Source organism: Ochotona curzoniae, unplaced genomic scaffold, assembly GCF_017591425.1.
Source record: "Ochotona curzoniae isolate NIBS_2020 unplaced genomic scaffold, NIBS_Ocur_1.0 scaffold_4506, whole genome shotgun sequence".
Taxonomy (NCBI): Eukaryota; Metazoa; Chordata; class Mammalia; order Lagomorpha; family Ochotonidae; genus Ochotona; species Ochotona curzoniae.
In genome coordinates this window covers 74,850,224-74,870,459 of record NW_024467119.1, presented here as the reverse complement: position 1 = coordinate 74,870,459, position 20,236 = coordinate 74,850,224, and the positions used below count along the sequence as shown (strand labels likewise).

General features: G+C 47.1%; 1 protein-coding gene across 3 annotated transcripts in view; it reads right to left on the bottom strand.

Annotated features, from left to right (window-relative positions):
• Positions 1-20,236, bottom strand: part of ARHGAP10 (Rho GTPase activating protein 10) — a 322,621-nt gene that overhangs the window by 8,926 nt on the left and 293,459 nt on the right. For 2 of the 3 annotated variants that reach the window (XM_040967286.1, XM_040967287.1), the window contains 2 exons: positions 2,888-3,043; positions 1,874-1,965 (listed from right to left, as the gene is read on the bottom strand). In XM_040967286.1, the coding sequence (XP_040823220.1) occupies positions 1,874-1,965; positions 2,888-3,043 (248 nt within the window). The remainder of the gene's footprint in view (positions 1-1,873; positions 1,966-2,887; positions 3,044-20,236) is intronic. The other variant, XM_040967288.1, reaches the window with a different exon arrangement.

Genomic DNA, 20,236 nt, shown 5'->3' with positions numbered 1-20,236 from the left:
AACTTTATTTCAGGGCAAAACAAAAATAACCAAACAAAAACCAACATGGAAGGCCACTGAGGTCAACCCCCTCCTACCAAAAAAAAAAAATGCAGTTTTCATGATCTTTTTCAGAACCTCCTGCAACTGCAGCTAATAGGAGCAACGCATGGCTGTCACTCCTCCCACGACAGTACAGGGATGAGCTAGTTGTATACGTCCATGCATGCTCAGCACACCACTGCGCCCACACAGGATTCCTGTGTCCAGTGTGCTTCTCGTACTCTGCATTCTCACTGCTGACGAGTTCACAGTGAGCATCTGACCCAGTTCTGGCTACTGAGACACAAAGGCTGGTAAGCTAGGGAAGAGATTTCTGGGAAAGATTCTTCACATTAGCATGAGGCATCCCATCTGGAGCTACGTGTAGCCACAGTGCACAGAACTGTGGCAGCCATTGTGCCCCACAATGGCTACATTTTCCAGTAGTACTACATCATTTAGTTTCAAGGTAGTGTAGCAGGAGACCCAGCCAGTGGCCCACGTGTATAAGACAAGAAAAGCTGAGCATAGAGATGGGAAAAACCTCTAAGTTTGATGACACCTTTGAGAAAATGCATTAAGCAACTCTAGAGGTCCCCTCCTTCCAGACTCCCTCTTGTGTGAGTTAATGTCCTCCTGACTGCTTGAGCCAGCTGTGTCAGTGAGCATCACCCATATCCTAAAACACCCTATAGGTACCTCCTACCTAAGGCAACCACCTCACAAACAATATGAATCAGGGAATTTCAGAGGTCCCTAAATAAGCTGAATCACACAAGGCAAGAGCTCATTACCATTTCTCCAATGGCCAAGATGCAATTCAGCTAGCCCAGCGCTCCCTCCCTCATTATGGTGTACTGACATCTCATAAGCTGGGAGCAGGGCAGCTCCTGCACCAGGCTCTCCTGGCAAAATTGTGTGAACGGACAGTACGACAACAGGAGAATGGCCTCGCTTTTACTGCGAGAGCAGCATTTTTCCACAAAGTGTCATTCTGTTCTCCATGAGGTTTGGTTGCTGCTGCCTTCAGCATATACCACATGTATCTCATAAATGACTCTAAACAAGACAACCTGCTCTCTGCAGACCACTCACCAGCAACTGCCATGCACACATCATGCTCACGTGTTCAATACGGACCAAACACTGCGTTGCAAGGATCTCAGGTCCCCACTGCTTCCCCAAAACTCTTCTGGGAAGCTCCACCCACACACAGCATCACTGTTTCCAAGGCAACCAATGGATTTCATAATGAGCGGGACTGAGGAGAAAATCAAGAGCTTGGAAGGGGGTGGGGGGAGTGGATATACTCACAGAGCCAGAGCCAAGGGTCTAGAAACACAACAACAGGCAGAATTCCTAGTATATGAGGGGTCATCACTTATATCAAAACTGACACCTGGTTTAAACATGCAAAGCCAATATCCCTGTGTTGGGAGCTCACATGTCCTTCAAATATGCAGAGCTGCAAAACACAAGGGGAGGAGGAATCCCAATTTTCCAAGCACAGTACTCTTCTCAGATTTGGCCAACTGGAAGCAAGTTAGGAGGCTGAGTTAGGAAGTCTAGGAGAATCAAGGGAAAAAGGGGAGGGGGTGACATAAATCACAAATATTCCCTAAACCCAAGTGACACTAACTTCTTTCCACCAGGACCTGAAGATCCATGACAATGAAAAGGTGCAGAACAAATCAACCCATAGAACCCTGGCATTCAGTCTAAGAGCTATATGGTGGGCTCTCTGCTGGCCAGAGTGTCAAGGGACAGCCGTGCTACCTGCAAACCTGTGCTGGAGATACGCTGCGGTCTCCAGAAGTATCTCACCACAGGACTCCCATCCCACAACACTTACCATCCTCAAAGATGGCTCCGATCTCAAAAGACAATTCCGAGCTGTGCTCTGCCTCACACGGGTATACTGCTCGGGCCTTCCGATTGATAATGCTGCAGAGGCAACAGGAAAGGTACAAATCAAACTGTGTAAAACCACGGAGAGATGCAACCCTCCCTGCACCCTACCTGCCACTTCCCAGAGCTCATTCATATGTCACCAGTGGGGGGCAACTCCTCCCACAGAAGCAATTAACCAGGAGGTGAAGAGCAGGCAGGGCTGTTCCTTGATCTCAAGGAAGTGATGGGTGTCAAGTTCCAGCCTTTCCTCAGGAAGCCTCTTCACCTAATTCTCCTCCTTGTCAGGTGGGATGCTCTGTCCTCTCCATCAGCTCCAACAGAGTCTGGTCACACTCCAAGTACTTCAGTCATCCAGCAGGAGATGCAGCATGGTGTAGAGACAGAGGCACCGACTGCAAGGACCACCTGCTCTCCACATCCCTCTGGAAAGGGCCTGTGGCTCTAAGCTGGTCATCATTAGCGACAGCCCCAGGAGGCACAGGCGGCTTGGCTTTGTATTGCATGTCAAAAATCACCAGTGCCACCATGGGAAAGGGCACAGTGGAGAATGAAGGAAGCCAAGCTCTTAGATCAGAGGCACAGTAGAGGCAAGTACTCTGTGTCCCTGGAGGAGGCGACGCCACCTCAGCCCGGGCACAGGCAGAGGGGCTTGCTGTGGGCCAGCCTTCTATGTTCTCAAGGGAATCAGCCATCGCCCAGTGGCACACAGTCATGTGCCTGGCACCCAGTGTGCTTCCTTTTAACACAAACAATGTGCTTTATTTTCTAGTATGAGAAGGTCTTCCAAGTGAAGTAGTTTTATTAAGGCACAACCAACACTAAAGAAACACTGTGTGTTCCAGTAGCTCTCAAGCAAGCCACCTTTACCCCACCAAGGGAACTTAGGCAAGCCTCTTGTAGCAGGTGAACACAAGATTCTGTTTGTCCAGCAGCATTCATGTCATTCGTCACCTACCTTTCAGGAGGCTTGTCCACTAGAGTGGTCACATGCGAGGGGGTAAAGGGTGGCGACAGGGGTGAAGGAGGAGGAACTGCAGCTGGATTGGCGCTTGGAGTGGTCGGAGACTGCGGGTTAAGCCACTGGACCATGGGTGACCGGGTCTGGCTTGAGCTAAGGGTACAAGGTGACAGCACAGGATTAATAGCATGAAGTTGGCTCAATACACACCACACATCCCACTCCTAAATGGCCAGTATGTTAACTCCTTTCTCTTTTCCATTCAATGGGCTCCAGATCCTGTTCGTAGCTTCGGCAACCCTGAGGCTAGACACAACTGCAAACTGGAGATTTTTTTCGTATACTTCTTAAACGAGTAGCAAAGTGAGGATCAGCTCTGACCTAGGGGCTGTAGCCATTGCTCTTGCCTCAGTGGGAAGGTCATTTCCTTAACCCTCTTGTTTAGACCTCACAGGCCAGGCAGAGGGCCCACCACTGGGCACCCAACTGAGATGTTCTAAGCCTCGAATCAGATCTTGCAAGTCAGCAGCATGACAAACTGCATTACTGATTTGATGGGGAAGCAGCACCCAGAGGTTCTCTCATCCTACAGCCAGAACAATAGGGAAGTCATTTAAAACACATTATTCTTTGGAGAACTGATTTACAAGCCTCCCACCAGGCTGTTCATTTGAGAATCAGAGAACCTATCAGATCTGAAGCCAAGAAACCTATCCATCTTAAAGTGATCTGTACAACCAACCGAACACGAGCCTGTAATGATGCCTGACCCATCAGGAAAGGGAAAAGGGGATGAGTGAAACTCAGAGGGATTTAAGGCCACCGCTCACCAAACGACTGTCATTTTATTTCCTGACAAGGATTCCAAGCGCTTGGCCCACAGTGGCCGAGGAAGACAAGATGTTTCACCACACCCCTCTCCAGTCCTGCCAGTTATCAATCAACATAGTGCAAGCCTGGCCATCCATCTGCCCCAGGAGTAGACAGCCAGGGCATGAAGACAAAGGACTAACGCAGTTGTCTTTATAAGGCCCTTTAAAAATAAAGATCATACATCTTGTAGCTGTCTAATCTTGGCTTATTAAAAAAAAAATTTTTTTTTAATCTTAGCATTCTTGTTTTTCTTTGCAAAGCAAATACACCCCTTAGATTTTGGAAAGCAAACAGGGCCTGTGCACCCTGGCCTGGCTTCCATCTTACCCCACTACAGGAACTGGGGACTCGCACAGTGTCCAGGGTAGGTAGCCTACCTAGGGTTAGGGAAGCAGAGCACAGGAGCTGCTCAGACGGAAGACACTTCACACAGGCCTTATCCCCTGGCAAGGAGTGGGCATGAGGCCACAAGCGAGGAAATTAAATGTGGCTGAATCACAAAACAAACCCACACTCCTGCCAGCAGGGGTCAGGGGATGGCAGGGCTCGTCTGCATCTCCCCAAAGCAAACTGTCTGCACTTTTTGTTTTAAAGGAAAAAGAAATTTTAAACACAAGATTTATTATTTAACTGCTACTTCCCAGGACTAGGGTAATGGGGTGGGGAATGTAATAAGCACAATTTGGGGGGAAAAAAGAACCAGTTAAATCTTTAATATTATATTTTCTCTGAAAGCTATAGAGAAAAATAGCTTTTAAAATGATTTATTATTTATATTGCAAAGACAGATATACAGAGAGGAGGAGAGACAGAGAAGATGATCTTCCATCTGATGGTTCACTCCCCAAGCGGCCACAACTGCCGGAACTGAGCCGATCTGAAGCCAAGACTCAGGAGCCTCTTCTGGGCTTCTCATGTGAGTACAGGGTCCCAAGGCTTTGGGCCGTCCTCGACTGCTTTCCCAGGCCACAAGCAGGGAGCTAGATAGGAAGCAGGGCAGCCGGGGTTAGAACCAGTGCACATATGGGATCCCAGCGTGTGCAAAGTGAAGACATTAGCCACCAGGCTACTGTGCTGAGCCAAGAAAAATAGTTTTGTAAGAAACTTTCTGGGGCTGTCACTGTGACACAGCTACTTAAGCTGCTGCTTTCAAGGCCTGTGTCCCACACCCTAGTGCTGTCTCAAGCCTTGGCTAGTCCACTACCAATCCAGTTTCCTGCGGCTGTATCCAGCAAAGCAACAGAAGACAGCCTGAGTACTAGATTCCCTACTATCGATGTGAGAGACCCGGATGGGGCTGCTGGATCCTGGCTTCAGCCCAATGCAGAGCTAATAGTTGTGGCCATTAGGGAAGTAAGTGAAATCTCTTTTCTTCCTTCCCTTTCTCTCTCCATCTCTGTCACTCTGTCATTCAGATAAATCAATCTTTAAAGGAAAAGAGATATTTTAAGAATCTCCATTCTTTGACCTTCAAGATTCTCAATAAACACCATGCATTCTGGCAAGGCAGTTCAAAGCAGAGAGACAGTTTTTCCTCAACCAGGGCTCTCAGAGAAAGCTGACCTCTCAAGACAATGGTGTACCAGATGAAGTGACCATCTCCTTTAAGCATCAGGAATGGTCCTAGCCATCTGGGTGTTGAGAGTTTACCGCTATGGACTCTCATGTCCCTAGACTCTCATGTCTCATCCAGCAAGCAAAAGCCTCGGACCAAATCTTCAAGGGCATTTGTAGAGCAAACAGCATGGCAGAGAAAGATTGGACTGGGTACATTTCTCCAGAGCAAACAGAAGGCTCTACTGGGAATGATGTGGGTTTTCTGAGCCCTGGCTTCCTCTCCTGTCACACCTCACACACAGGTGTCACCTGGCCCATGTTCCATGATCGTGTGCTGACACGTGGGGAACACCGACTCTTGGCTACTTTCACAGGTCTGACTGGCAGAGTCGCTGTTCTACCAGGAACCCCCTGGTTTCTGCCAACAGGTGAGAACCCGCGGCAGGCTTATGTAGGAGCACAGCAAAGTTGCAGACCCTTGGCTCTGACCATCTCATACTAGGGAGAACTGTGGAAAATAGTCACTCAGAATTTTTTTTTTCTTTTCGATTCTGTGGTTCAGAGAAGAACCCGGGCTGACAAAGTCATTGGGTCAAAGAGCAGAACTCATGGGTGACATCAGAATAAACTGTACACTGCATCCCTGTCACTCCCCAGAGTCAAACTCTGCAAAAAGAAAAATTTGCTTTCCTTCTTCCTGCCGCTCCTTTAATGGCGGACTTTTGATTAGTCAGGCTGGCAGGAGCACAAACCACCAATTCTATTGAATCATGCGCTACTGACCAATTACAGAAAGAACCCAAGTGCCACACATTTCTGCAAAGCCAAGCTGTAGTTCACAAAACATGAAGGAAGAAGTCCGCTCTCCCCCTGCACAAGCTCAGAGAGCACAGTTACCAGAACAGAAACTACCGGTATCTGTTCACTGTCTTCCCAAGTGAAAACGCTCAGCTCCAAGACTCTTCTCTGAAAACAGGATTTGGAGTGCCAACATCGAAACCTTCCTTTGGGGTTGGAGAACTGCTTTCTTCTCAATGAGGACACCTAGAAACAAGGGTATCTCCCAAAAATCAGAGGATTTTGAATCATGAATGCATTCCTGAAAGCACTCTCATTGAAGGTCTGCTTGCCTATAATCCTAAGGCAAACCAAAGCTTCCTTTCCTTGGTGGGGTGTGGTGATGCAAGATTTAGGGAAGACAACGACCCCTGCTATAAAAACAATAAACACTCTTGTTTTGGAAAAAAGATGCTAGGATGTGAAGGAAAGAGCTCATAGATTTTGCAATGCCAGAAAGGAGGGAAAAATGAAAGTATGAATTTAAAATGGGAGGCTGTAAATGTATACATACTAATGTGTATGTTACAAATTTTACATTTCGAGTTTATTTTTGTAAAAACTCAACAAATCAACAGTCCCTACTGCTTCTGATTCAAACCGTGACCCAGCCTTGCCCAGCACCAGACTTCATGCTCCATGCATATTAAAAACTTTCTGGCAACCAAAGAGCACAGAGGCTCCAGAAAGGGAGGGAAAGGGGACAGCTTAACTGTTAAAACTCAACACCAGCTTACTAATCCCAGGGGATGCCTGCAGGAACAAGCATTTTTTGCATGGCACACAGGGATGAGCTGTGGGCAGTGCTGCTGATACAACTGCCCAATTCCAGGTTCCAGGAGCACCAGGTGCCACTGAGAACTCAAGGGACATAGCAAGAAGAGAAGTTGGACCCAAGGACAAACCGTTGCCTATTTGAAAGCACAGAATCCTCCAAATACCCACACGTATGACCACATAAGAGATGAAATCAGGATCCATGCAGAAGTCCAAGCCAGAAGATCCTACAGGCTCATTTGCAAAGCCTCAGGGCAGAAGCTAACTCATCAGTAAAATAATCCTCACAAAGATCTGGAAACAGGCAGCACGTTCCAGAACAGCCATCCTAGGCGAAAGGGTTCAAAAACATTAATAAAGACACAAAGACGCCTTGTAGACCTGCACATTATGGGAAAGTCTCTGCTCAAATAAACGCCACATCTATTTCTTAAGTGAGGCATTCCACAGCAAGCCAATAGCTTGCTTCTTAGTGAGTGAGTTCAGCAAGGCAGAACTGCAACAATCTTATAACAAGAAAGTCAGAGAATGGGGGGAGCAGGCCTTTCAAATCCAGAAGGACAACCTGGAATTGACTCATTCCCTCATTTCTTACGGCCAGAGAGCCCTATCAGGCCCTTAGGACAACTAAAGGTACAACCTAGGTACAACTAATGACTCAAGTACCTCTCTTGGGTTCACAGCCAAGTGAGTGGGGAATGACCAATGAATAACCATCACAGGATGAGTGCCAATAGTTCCCTCAGAGACAACAAGGAGGAAGCATACAACCACCAGCAGCTCATCTAAGAAGGCTTTCTGCTGGAGGCTGAACCTGCTGGCTGGATGTTGCTGTTGTCAGTATCATCCCCACCTCTGCACATCCAGGTGCAGGCAAGCCACACAGCATACGCAGCCAGTACTGTGCCAGTTTTCTCCAGCACTAATTCACTCATCCTTAGTGGTCCCATTGCTCCATGTCACACACAAGAAGACTGGACCTTGGTAACCTTACTCAAGCTTAAGTCAGCAGCAAACCCTGTCTTGTCAAGGCAGCAAGGCACTCCTACTCTCAAGTGTTTAGGTGGCTGGGACCAAATGTGAGAGCAGGAAGCAGGGAGGGAAAATCCTGAGGGATTTTCATCATAGCCATTCCAGAGCCTTGGGCCCCAAAGCTAGCGCTGCGTTTACCTGACTGTGTTCATCTGTAGTTTCTGATTCTCCCCTAGAAAGCTCATTGGTGGGGAGGGCGGAAGGGGTACATAGAAGAAAACATCCCACTGAACTCTGCAGAAGCCAGACTGAGGAAGAGAAGTACTGCAGTGTGCCTGTCAGCAGCTGATGCCTGCCCTGGACTGTCATCTGCAACTGAAACTCGGCCCACTAACTTCAATTCTCTAGTCTCAGCTTCTTCAGCTCAAGTAGAGAAGGTGATTATTAAAAGGTCAAGTCACCATTGTAGTTAAATAAGATAGTAGATGCCAAGCACCTCACAGTAACTACAGCACAGCAGACACTCAGCAAATAAAGACCTTAGTATAATTTTGATTTCTGAGCCAGGATCTTGCCTCTGGTTTCCATAGTTACATCATCACTAATGATTTTCTTTACAAAACATGGTAAATAAACTAGACGAGAGAGAAAAAACTACAAAGGCATTAATGTGCACTTCACTACTTACAGGGGGAAAAAAGTGCAACATGGTGTCCTGCATTGGATCCTGGCACAGAAAGGTGACTTTAATGTGGAAAAACTGGTGATAGCCAAATACAGCCTCAGCCTAGTTAGCAGTTCTGTGTACGGCTAATTTCTGTTTTAAACAAAGGTACCGTGTTAACAAGAATTCAACTGGAAGACAAGAGGGTCAACGGTCTCTGGGAACGCCTTACAACTTTTGTATAAGTCTGAAGGAATTCCAAAATAAAGATTTTTATTTTAAACAATGGGCTATAAAAAAAGACAATCCCAAGTAAATTTTTAAATCATGAAACATTTAAAAAGGCCTTTGGAAATCAAGATCTCATAGTTAAGGGTATCCAAAACCCACAGGGAGGAAAAAAACCTTTTGGTTGATCCAATAACAAAACAAGATGCGTGAAAACAACATTTAGATATCACCTGTATCTCCCACAACAATAACACATGGAGGTTAACTGTCTTGACTCACTGTATTTTAAAAGATATGGGTTTTACCAGATAGGTTCTAGTTAAACTTTTGCTTACTCCAAAATAAACATTTTAATAAAACTTTTTTTTTTTCTGAAAGACATCATGCCAACGGGGATGGGAAGAGGGAGAAGGAGAGAGGTAGCAGGAGAGAGAGAGAACAAAACTTCCATCTACTGGTTCACTCCCCAAACGGTTGCAGTGGACAGGGCAGAGTAGCAGGGGTCCAAATACTTGGACCATGTTCTGCTCTTTCCCAGGTGCAGCAGCAGGGATCTATCCAGAATCAGTGGAGCAGCCAGGACTCAAACCACTGCAACAACATGGGAAGTAGATGTCACAGATGGCAAACTGGCCTACGCTGCCACAACACCACCTCAATAAGCTTATCTCTTAATTGCATTTTTTTCCCAATAAGCTTTCAGAAATGCCCTTAGATGATGAGACAGATCAAAATCAGTAAGCTTTCTCTATTAGGCAGTAGATGCTTCTGGCTCTGCAGCCCCTTTGGTCTCTCTAGTAATCCCTCAATTCTGCCATCACTGCAGGATAAAGTACCCACAAGCAAAACCCCAACCACTGAGGGTGGCTGTGATCCAGTAAAAATTCATTTATAAAGACAGGTGGAGGAGGTCCACGGTTTGCTCATTCTTGGATGAGCAAAGAAGGACTAGATGAGAATCTGCTTGGTAGAAGGGGCAGATAGACACTGGGATGGCAAACGTCAAGGCCTGAGAAACCTACACTCCCAGCTTCCCATTTGCCCTGGCTTTGTGATCAGTCTTCCTTGAGTTTCTGTAATTGGTCTGTCCATGTCCAGTGTTTTGTTTTGAAGCAAAAGTTAATTTTCTTTAAGATTTATTTATATGAAAGGCAGACAAACAGAGTGGAAGACATCTTTCATCAGCTTGTTTAATTCCCAAAATGCTGCCTGAGCCAGGGCAGGGCCAAGCCAGAGCCAGCAACCTACATCTCCACCGCACCCAAGTGGATGGCAGGAGCCCAAGCACTTGGGCCATATTCTGACCCCTTCCCAAGCACAATGGATTGGAAGTGGAGCAACTGGGACTCCAATCAGTACTGTGATATGAAATGCTAGTCTCAATAACCCACTGAGCTACAACTTAGTCCCAGAATCTCTCTCCTTTGGCTCACAACTACCAATCACACACAAGTGAGCTAGTTAACCCAGTCAGCCAAAATATAAAAGCAGCAACTTGTTCAGTTTGGTAGTAGGGATTTTTTTTTAAAGGTGTGTGGACAATGAGGAAAAAAGAGCACCAATCCCTGGGAACTCCTGAAGGAGGGCAGAGCCACACTGCACACTAAGTCTCCAACCTGTGAGTGCAGAGGCACCCCATGGACGTGCTACATTAACAAGAAGGACCACTAGCCACTCATCTGACATCTTGCAGAGTTCACTCCCAGGGCAAGTATGTTCTTGCTTTTTGCTCTGAAGAACTCTTAGAATTAAACTTCTGACCAGTCTTCCATGGAGAGTACACCTCAAATCCTATTTCTCTTTCTCTTGGCAACAGAGTAAAGTGGAATCTGGCAAGAGAGCTGAACTTGAGCTTTTTGGCTGAAAAGAAAAGCAACTGTGGCTCCACAGCAGAAAATCACAGCATTTGGAGGCCTGAGAGCTGCAATCCCACAGACTCACCTGTGGGACTGGTCCAAGCAGTGGATCAGTTTTGTATAGAAAATAGCCCAGTGTGAGGGCTAGACACATGCAACAGATCCAAGAAAGCCCAGAGGCACACAATAGCACTCTGCTAAAAGAACAAACACCACCACCTCTGGTTACTCACCAAGGTGACTCACAGCTGCCAGTCATGAGAGGTTTAGTTACCTTCACTATCAAGAACTGACAGATCTGATTGGGGTTCCCAGGGACTCCCATCTCCCAACCATGTGATGTCCAGGGTTCTATCCTCAGAGGTGCTATGAGAGGTGCCTCAGCTGAGCCTTCCAGCAGTAATCACAGGAACTGCTAACAGCACAACTGCAGGTTAAAGTTCAGGGCTCCTCCAAGACAAGGAAGGTCACGTCCCTTAGCTACTCAGCAATATCTCATAACTGATGAACCGGGAAGCTGGGGTCAAGCAAGACCAGACGAAGCTCTCAGGGGAAGGAGGAGGATTCCAGCAGGTGATGATCCTGAGCTCCAAGGATGGTAGTGTTTTCTGATATGTGGTATCTTGGCAGGCGGACGTGAGGATTTCCTTTTACAGACTGTCTCGTTAATTATCTTGCGTTGGTTTGCTTAAATAATTTCCACAAAGTCTCTAAGGTCTTAAGAAGTAGAATAAGGAAGCAAAGCCAGGCCTGTAATGTCTCTAAAATTAGGGCTTTCATGATCTAAGTTGTCGTCCAACTTAACCAAGAACACTCAAATTCTACTGCCTTAAACAGATAGTGAGATGGGCCCGGCAGCGTGGCCTAGTGGCTAAAGTCCTCGCCTTGAATGTGCCAGGATCCCATACGGGTGCTGGTTCTAATCCCGGCAGCTCCACTTCCCATCCAGCTCCCTGCTTCGGGCCTGGAAAAGCAGTCAAGGACGGCCCAAAGCCTTGGGATCCTGCGCCCGTGTGGGATACTTGGAAGAAGTTCCTGGCTCCTGGCTTTGGATCAGCATAGCATCAGACAGAAGATCTTCCTCTTTGTCTCTCCTCCTCTCTGTATATCTGACTTTCCAATAAATAAATAAATCTTTAAAACAAAAAAAAACCTGATAGTAAGACGCAGCCAACTGATTCACAAACAGCAAATAATAAGTTACAATGATGGCATCAAGAAAATATTGACTATTACAACAAAAAAACCAAGGTGACAAAAAGCCATAGGTGCAAAGACACTAATGTAGGACTTGGTTATTTTTCAAGAGTTAGAGGACCAGTGCAGTAGACTCGTGGCTAAAGTGCTCTCCCTGCACATGCCGGGATTCCATATGGGCACCAGTTCTAATCCCAGCAGGCCCCACTTCCCATTCAGCTCCCAGGGAAAGCAATGAGGAAGGCCTTGGGACCCTGCACCCATGTGGGAGACACAGTGGAAGCTCCAGACTTCTGGCTTCGGATAGGCTCAGCTCCAGCTGGTGCAGCCCCTTGGGGAGTGAATTAGCAGATGGAAAATCTTCCTATCTCTCCTCTTCTCTATATATCTGATTTTTCAATAAAAATAAGTCTTTAATTATTATTTTATTTTTATGATCTTTACATAGCTGATTAGGGCACAAGGGGTCAAGGGTTACAGGAAAGTGGGTAAGACTACTGTTTCCACATTGTCTCTCTCTCTCTCTCTCTCTTTTTTCTGCAACTGGGGGAAAGGAGAAGCTAAAGGAAAAACCCACACCCAGTCTTCCAAGCATCCCAGGGTCCCTGGTGTGGGGCATGCTCCAAGAGCACTGTTCAAGTGATTTTGATAGTTCAACAGTTCTGAATTGCTGCCAATCTCACCATTCCAAGCATAATGATCTCTCTCCAGAATCCACTGGCTGACATTGTCAATCTGAGAGTCTCCGTTTGCCCAGATTTTCACTGCCAACACTTGGCTAGGATAGCTGATCGATTTGTTTTTGTCCTCCATCCTCTGCCATGATACCAGTGTCCTCTGGAAACTCCAATGGACAGCCATATCCTCCATGTGCACTTGGATATGCTGTCCACTGCTCCTTCTGAGCCACTGAGGAGGCTCAGCTTTGACACATGCACTCCATGGTCAGACCATGGAACCTGCCATTCTCTTCATGATTAGAGTTCTGAGTTCAGCAGTTCAGTTGGGGGATCCCCAAAGAAACTTCATCCTGAAGTGATCCCAGACACGATTCTTGTGTGTGCTTGCCAGGATCCAGCAGTCCAACAACCCAATCAGCTTATGCATATGCTGATGGTTGCCACTGCTGGGTCGGTTCTGTTTCCAGCCCTGTCTTCTACACAAACCAATGGGTGTTGCAGTCCAGCCCAATTCTACCTACCATACACTTGGCCCTCATGCAAGCCAGTGGGAGCTGCAGCCTAGTCAGAGCAACCCACAATAACTCCCACCAGTCCTGCCCCTACCTTGGTTCCTGCACTTAACAATATGTACAACAGACTGGGCTAGTTTTTCCCACATCCCATTTGGCTCTCATACATGTCAATGGGCATGGAAGCCTAGCTCAACCCAACCTGCCCCACCAGCCAGCCCCCACACATGTGCTGGTGGGTGGCATTCTTTCTAGACATGCCTGCCACAGTCCTGGTTTTCATGCTCACCAGCCAGACTGGAAACCCAGGATGTAGGTGCCCACTGTTTCCCTAATGGACCCATTCCCGGATCATGCACTCTCCAGGTGGTTCTGCAGTTTGACAGAATTAGCCCCCAGTGCCAGCATCTGCCAGTTGATGCTGTGGCAAAGCCAAACCAACTCACTCTCACTCTGACTTATGCTTATACCAGTAGGAACAGTCAACCCTTCCCTGATTTGGCTCAAATGAGGGCAACAGGTGTTGCAGCTCTGCCCAGTCTGGTCTGTCCCCAATCCCAATTCACATTCTCCTGTGGGAGTGGTGGTCTAGCAGGGAAGTCCCTCGCCTCCCCCTACCAGCTTTACTCCCTTCTCACCTCCACCCGGTTCTCATGTGTGCTGATTGGGTGCTACGGCCCAGTCTGGCCTGGCCTGCCTCGCCTTGGCTTTTGCCAGTGGGTACTGTAGCCTGGCCCAGCCTGGTCTCCAATTCCAACTCATGCTGGTGGGGGCTACAGACTAGCCCAGCTCAGCCAGCATCCAGTCCAGGCCCTAATGTGAACTGGTATATGTTGTGACTGAACCTGGCCCAACCCACACTCTATTTTGGTGCTCAAATTTGCCAGCAGGTGATGTGAACTGGCCCCACTGGGTCCGTCCCTAATTTATGCCAAATGTATGTCAGTGGATATCATGCCCTGGCCTGATCTGGGCTGCTCCCTATCATGGTTCTTGTGCTCACCTGCAAGGACTGTGTCCAGACAGAAGAGTTGCCCAAGCTCCTCCATCAGAACCTCTCTGAATGCCAGATCTCACACACACTAGTGGGTCCATGGGCCAACCCTACTTAGTTCACCTCCTGTCCTAGCAGGAGCAGTGGTCTTTCCTAACTGGCCTTCAACCCATTCGGGTTGTTACTGTTGCATGTTTCAATCCAGTCAAACCTAGTCCACCACCAGACTCAGCTCACACATGGCTCAGCAGGGGCAGGGACCTAACCAAATCCATCCTACACCTACCCTGGTCCTCACGAGCACCAGTTGTTGCTGGAGTCTAGTCCAGTCTAGTGTACCAGTCCCAGTCCACACTTTTGCCGAGGAACACTGCAGCCATGTCTAGACAAGAACGCAGCTCCCATTCCAGGCCCAACATTCACTATTGGGAACCACAACTCAGCCAGGGTGTCCCCTTGGTTCCCCAACCAGGCTTGTTTGCAATGATAAATCCTGAGCATGTCAGTGCTTTTTCTGACCTAGCTTGATGCAGTCCCTCACCTGTCTTGGCCTTTGCCTTAGAATCTGCAGCCAGGCCTGACCTGGCCTGCCCCAAGTCCCAATTCTCGCTGATGGGTGCTAGAACCTGTTGATGCTCAGTCTGCTCCCATCCCTGGCTGATGCAAACTGGTAGGTATGATAGCCTAGCCCGGCATGACCTGTGCTCCAGCCTTGTTTCTGCTCTTCCTGGTGAATTAAGGTTTGCTTAGCCCTGCCCAGTTTGCCCCCTTCAAAAACCAATCCACACATTAGCCACCAGTTGGAGATATACTTTGCCCAGCTTGCCTGACTCAGAGGCCTGGACCATGTGACCACCAGCAAGTTATAATCCACTAGGGGAGTTTCCCACATTTCCCCACTTGGCCCACTCTCAGACCCAGATCTCATACATGCCAGTGGATGTTAGACCCTTGGCCAGCATAGCCTGCCCCTCTATCTTAGCCTTGTATGAGCTGGTGAATGTTGCAGTCCAGCCCACCACACACCCTGTCTTAGGATGCACATGCAGGTGCTGCAGCCTGGATTTGCCCCGACTGTTTGCAGTTCCTGTACCCATAAGTGATGGCAGGTTCCATGGTCACACCTAGCTCAGCCCATCACCACCCCAACTCTTGAGTTAACCAGCAGAACTAGTATTTTCATGGGGTTTGTCCCACACATCCCCCACAAAATCTACCCCTGAACCTGATTCTCTCACGTGCTAGTAAGTGTCATAGCTCAGCCTAATCGGACCCATTCCCTGTTTCGATATTCAGTCAGGTATGGGGATCTAGCCCTGCTATCAGGCCACCAGCCCTAGCTTTCACACGAACTATTGTGTAGTGGTCAGCAATGTTTCATGCTAACAAGCACAACTCAGGATTCCCATGTGGGCTGGTGTATTAGTCAGACCCATACAAATGATCCAGACTCTCCCCATCAAACTACCAGGTCTGAGTTCTATCACTTACTTGCAAGTTCAGTGAACCTGAACTTGGGACTCTTTGGGAATCTCTCAGGATTTAGTTCTCACCAACACGCACAGTGGCCTTGTCCATGGATGTTCCTAGGCACCAAATCCACACCCCCCATGATCCCACAGCTTGCTGATGGGTGGGCAGCAGGTGAAGCCCAGAGTTGACTGACATGCTTGTCACCCAAAAGCCCAGAATTTGCTCACTGTATAGCAGCAGTGGCTGTGGCTAGAGCTGTAAGCATTGAGTCTGATCTGGCCTGGTGCTACCACCCAGGTCCTGAAGTGGTGGCAGGCAGAGCCAGGGTCTGCCCAGTTCCCAAGAGTTCCCTTCAGAGTACTTACCATGGAGAGAGAAACCTCTCTGGCCCAGGCAAGCCAAAGACTTGCTCACCACATGGCACTGGTGGCTTGGCCAGGGCCCTAAGCATTGAGTCTGATCTGGCTCAGGTATCCCCACAGCAGCCACCAGGCTGATGGAAGCTCCTACTACCCAGGCCCTGAGCAAAATATATAAATCTTAAAAAAAAAAAAAAAAAACTCCAAAGTTCAGACATGTGTCTGTATTTTTAGAAAGCAAATGTATCATTACAGGGCTCTGCAGTTGCACGGACAATCAACATTCTAACTTGAAATAAAATCTCTAAATTTCAGAACTAGTAGTTACAACATAAACAAAGGGAAACAAACACACAGATGCCAAGTACATAACACAAATATCAAAAATGTCCCAGCAAGCTACCATGGACTACTGTTATCAGGGGTGGAAGCATGCTAAGCAGTAGATAATTTCCATAAAAAGTTGGAGAGATGAATTCCAGGAAATGCACAGGACAGAAGTTACACGCCCCACAACATGAATGTTGATAGATGCTGAGTATCAGTGGCCTAGTTACTGGCCTCGTGATTATTCCTACCAGCTTTCCTGAGGCTGAGGGAAGATAACTGAGTATCATCTTTCTCATATGAAGATTATGGGGCCCAGTGCAGTGAAATAGTGTACTAAGTAGCTGCCTGTGATACTGGCTGGTTTGAGTCCCTGCTACCCCACTTCTGACCCACCTGCCTACTAATGCGCCAGGAAAAGCAGCAGAGGGAACGTGAGTGCCTAGACCCCTGACACCCAGGTGTAAGACCCATATGGAGATCCAGGCTCCTGGCTTCAGCTTGGCTATTGAAGCCTTTGGGGAGTGAAAATTTTTCCAGAGCATGGAAAATCAACCTCTCCACACTGCCAATAAGTGAGGTGGGAAGTGGGGAGAAGGACAGGGGGAGAGGGGAAGAAGGAAGAGAAGGACAGAAAGAATATCAAAGGATGGATTGCCAAGGATGCTCTGTTGTCAAAATCAACTTTCCAATGCTCCCTCCCCAAATCCAAATCTCCGCCAAGGTGTAAAGATGACAACTGTGAAGGAATCAGATGTAAATGTTGAGTCCCAAAGGTCAACATCAGAAACTAAACCAGGGAGACAGTGGCCCCCAACTTCAAAGCAAGAGCAATGACCAGCTCAGAGACACAGATGTCACCCAGGCTTCATTTGGAGTCAAGAGGGTAATTTAAATTTTTTAAAAGAATTATGTATTTTTTAAAAAATAATTATGTATTTATTTTGAAATAGGCAGAAATGGAGGAGTAGAAGGAGAGATAAAGAGATAGGAGGAGGAAGAGAAGGGAGGATAGGGGAGAAGAGAAGAAAGGAGAGAGATATCAAGCTTCTATCCACTGGTTCATTCCCAAGATGGTCACAAAGGCCAGAAAAGCCAAAGGTAAACTAGGTCAAAGTCATGAGCCAAGAGTTTCTTGCGGATCTTCCATAATAGTGCAGGAGCCATCTTCTGCTGCTTTTTCCAGGCCATTAGCAGGGAGCTAGGTCAGAAGTGGAGCAGCTGGGACACCAATCTACAGGCACAATGAGTGTAAGAGTCACAGGTCATTGGGGTAAATGGATCAGAGGCCAAATTCTATTCATGTCCCTCATTATTTAGGTAACTTGGGCCAAATTTCCTATGCTCTTTGTGCCTTGTTTTCTCTACCTTTAAAAATAAAAATATATCTATTCTTCTGGTTTGATGTGAAGTATTAAGATGAAGTACTATTTACAAAACAGTTAAAACAAGATCTATGGCCCATAGAACTTACCACTATGTGGTCTCAGACCTAAATAAATCCCAAGAGGGTAACTCATCAAGCCTCTGCAGATCGAAACCGCAGCCTGAGATCAGGCATTTGGCGTGGGGGTTAACACAAGCCTGTGACATCTGCCCCTTTCCACCAGTGTTGGGGTGCAACTTCTACCTCTGCTCTGGGTGCTGGTTACCTGCTCATTTTCCTCTGTGCGGCACCTGGCTAATATAGCTCAGGTAAGTTGAGTCTTGGCCACCTACATGGGTAACCTGGCCTTACCCAACCCAGACTGTTATGTGCACTAAGAAGAGAACCAGTGGGTACAAGCAAACTCAATCTCGACGTCTCTCTACATCTCTCTCTTTCTGCTTCTCAGGTAAGGAAACAAAAATGTAATGTAAATATCCAACCAGCTTCTGTTACAGCAAAAAGGCTCAGCCTTTTCAAAAGCCCAGTTCCCCCTTGCTGCTTCTGTGGAGCTAACCTCCGAGCAGAATTCACAAGACTGTTACCCCATTCCTCCCTAGAACGGACCTACTTCAGAATTCAATCTCTTTGAGCCACAGTTCTGCTCAATAGGCATGGAATCAGGTACTGGTCGCTACTTCCTTCCTTCCAGCACCAGACAACACATCACCTACATGGCCCTCCATGTTCTGACACCAGTTCATCTTACAGATAAGCAGAGCAAAATGCCAACCTTATTACTAAATAGTTCGCCAATGGGATGAAAGAAATACTGGAGACTCTGTGTCTCAATTATTTGGTTGTTTGATCATCTAGTGATCCATGTTATTTGTATATTTACTTGAAAGGCAGAGTGATAGAAAGGGAAAGAACATCCATCTGCTGGTCCACCTTCCAAATGGTCCCAATGGCTAGGATTGGTTCAGACCTGAACCAGGAACCCTGAACTCCATCTGGGATTCCCACGTGGGTGGCAAGGACCCAAGTACATGGGCCATTGTCCACTACTTCACAGATGTATTAGCAAGGAACTGGAAGAGAAGTTCAGTAGCTGGAATATGAATTAGTACTATTATATGGGGTGTCAGCATTGCAAGCAGCAGCATAAACCACTATGTATGTCACAATCTCTGACCTTAGAAATCCTGATAATCAGAAATTTCTTTGGGTTAAGTGTCACTCTCTCACATCTTTTGTTACTTGTTTGTTTGTTTTAAAGACAAAGAGAGTCCAACAGATCCTCCATATTCTGGTTTAGTCTCCCAATAGCTGGGCTGGGCAAGGCTGAAGTCAGCAGCCAGGGAATTAATCCAGGCCTCCCATGTGGCAGGCACTTAAGTCCTTGGGCCGTCACCTGCTATGCCCATGGTACACATGAACAGAAAGCTGCACTGAGAACAAAGCTGGGCCTCAAATCCAGGCACTCCCATATGAGACTCAAGTGAGGCCCAGCAGGGACTGGGAGCAATAAAGCCAACTGAGAGGCAAGATGACAGATGTGTGGTCCACGGTGTGATATCCAGGTATGAGCCACATGTCACCAAAAACTGCTGGAAACTATTTTAAAGGACTATTTTTCAGACCTCTGGACAGGGTAGTCAGTTTATAGTGGTACTCTCACTCCACAGATCATATTTAAGGGGTACTTTAGTATCTTGTAGCAAAATGCATCAACTTGCTGAAAAGCATCCATGGAACTAAGAGTGTATTAATTTGAAATACCAAACAGCTCTCTCTGGGGGGATTCACATTTGTCCAACTTAAGGGAAGTGAGTTATCTCTAGGACAAGAATATTATAATTTCTAGGAATCTTCATCAAGTTCATGGAAAATATGTACTACAAAAAAGTTACAGATGACATCTCAAAAAAGAGTCTATACCAAAATAAATTTACTCTTTAATTCCATTGTCCATGAACTTTCTGAATGACTCTCTCGAGGATAACTTGCACAAGAGCACAATGGCAGGACTGTCTCCTGATATGAAATGACACCTGAGGGTTAAGATGTGCTCATCCTGCATCAAAGTGCTCGGGGTTGGTTCCTGGTTACAGCACCCTGCAGACCCTAGGAGACAGCCCAGCCCAAGTAGTAGAGTCCCTGCCATCCTGTGGAGGACCTGGGTTGTTTCCTGGTACTTGGCACTGGCCTGGGCCTAGCAAATCATTGCAAGAAGCTGGGGAGAGAGTCAGCAAATGGGAACTCTTTGTTTCCTTCTGTCCTTGGCCTCAAAAATAAATAAATGCAACATCAAGTTCAGATAGGCATGCATCTTTGTGGCCCATAGCAGCATGGGGGAGAACCTGGAATAGATGATTCAGGAATATTCTTAACCTTCAGGAAGAGCAAAGCCAGTGGTTCCCTTCGTGGCTGTGAGAGAGGGTAAGAGGATCTTCCTAGCCTTCCAGGGCCCAGAGTGATATGTACCTCAGGTTACAATATGTCAAGCAAGAAAGAGAAGTAGCTACTTCAGTATACCACCATCTTGAATATGGAACCATGCTGACAGAAAAAGATGGTATGGCTTTCCATTTGAAATCTGCACCACATGAACAGACCAACACCTGTTACTTTTCTGGGGCAGGGAACCTAAAAGAATCACTTGTCAAGG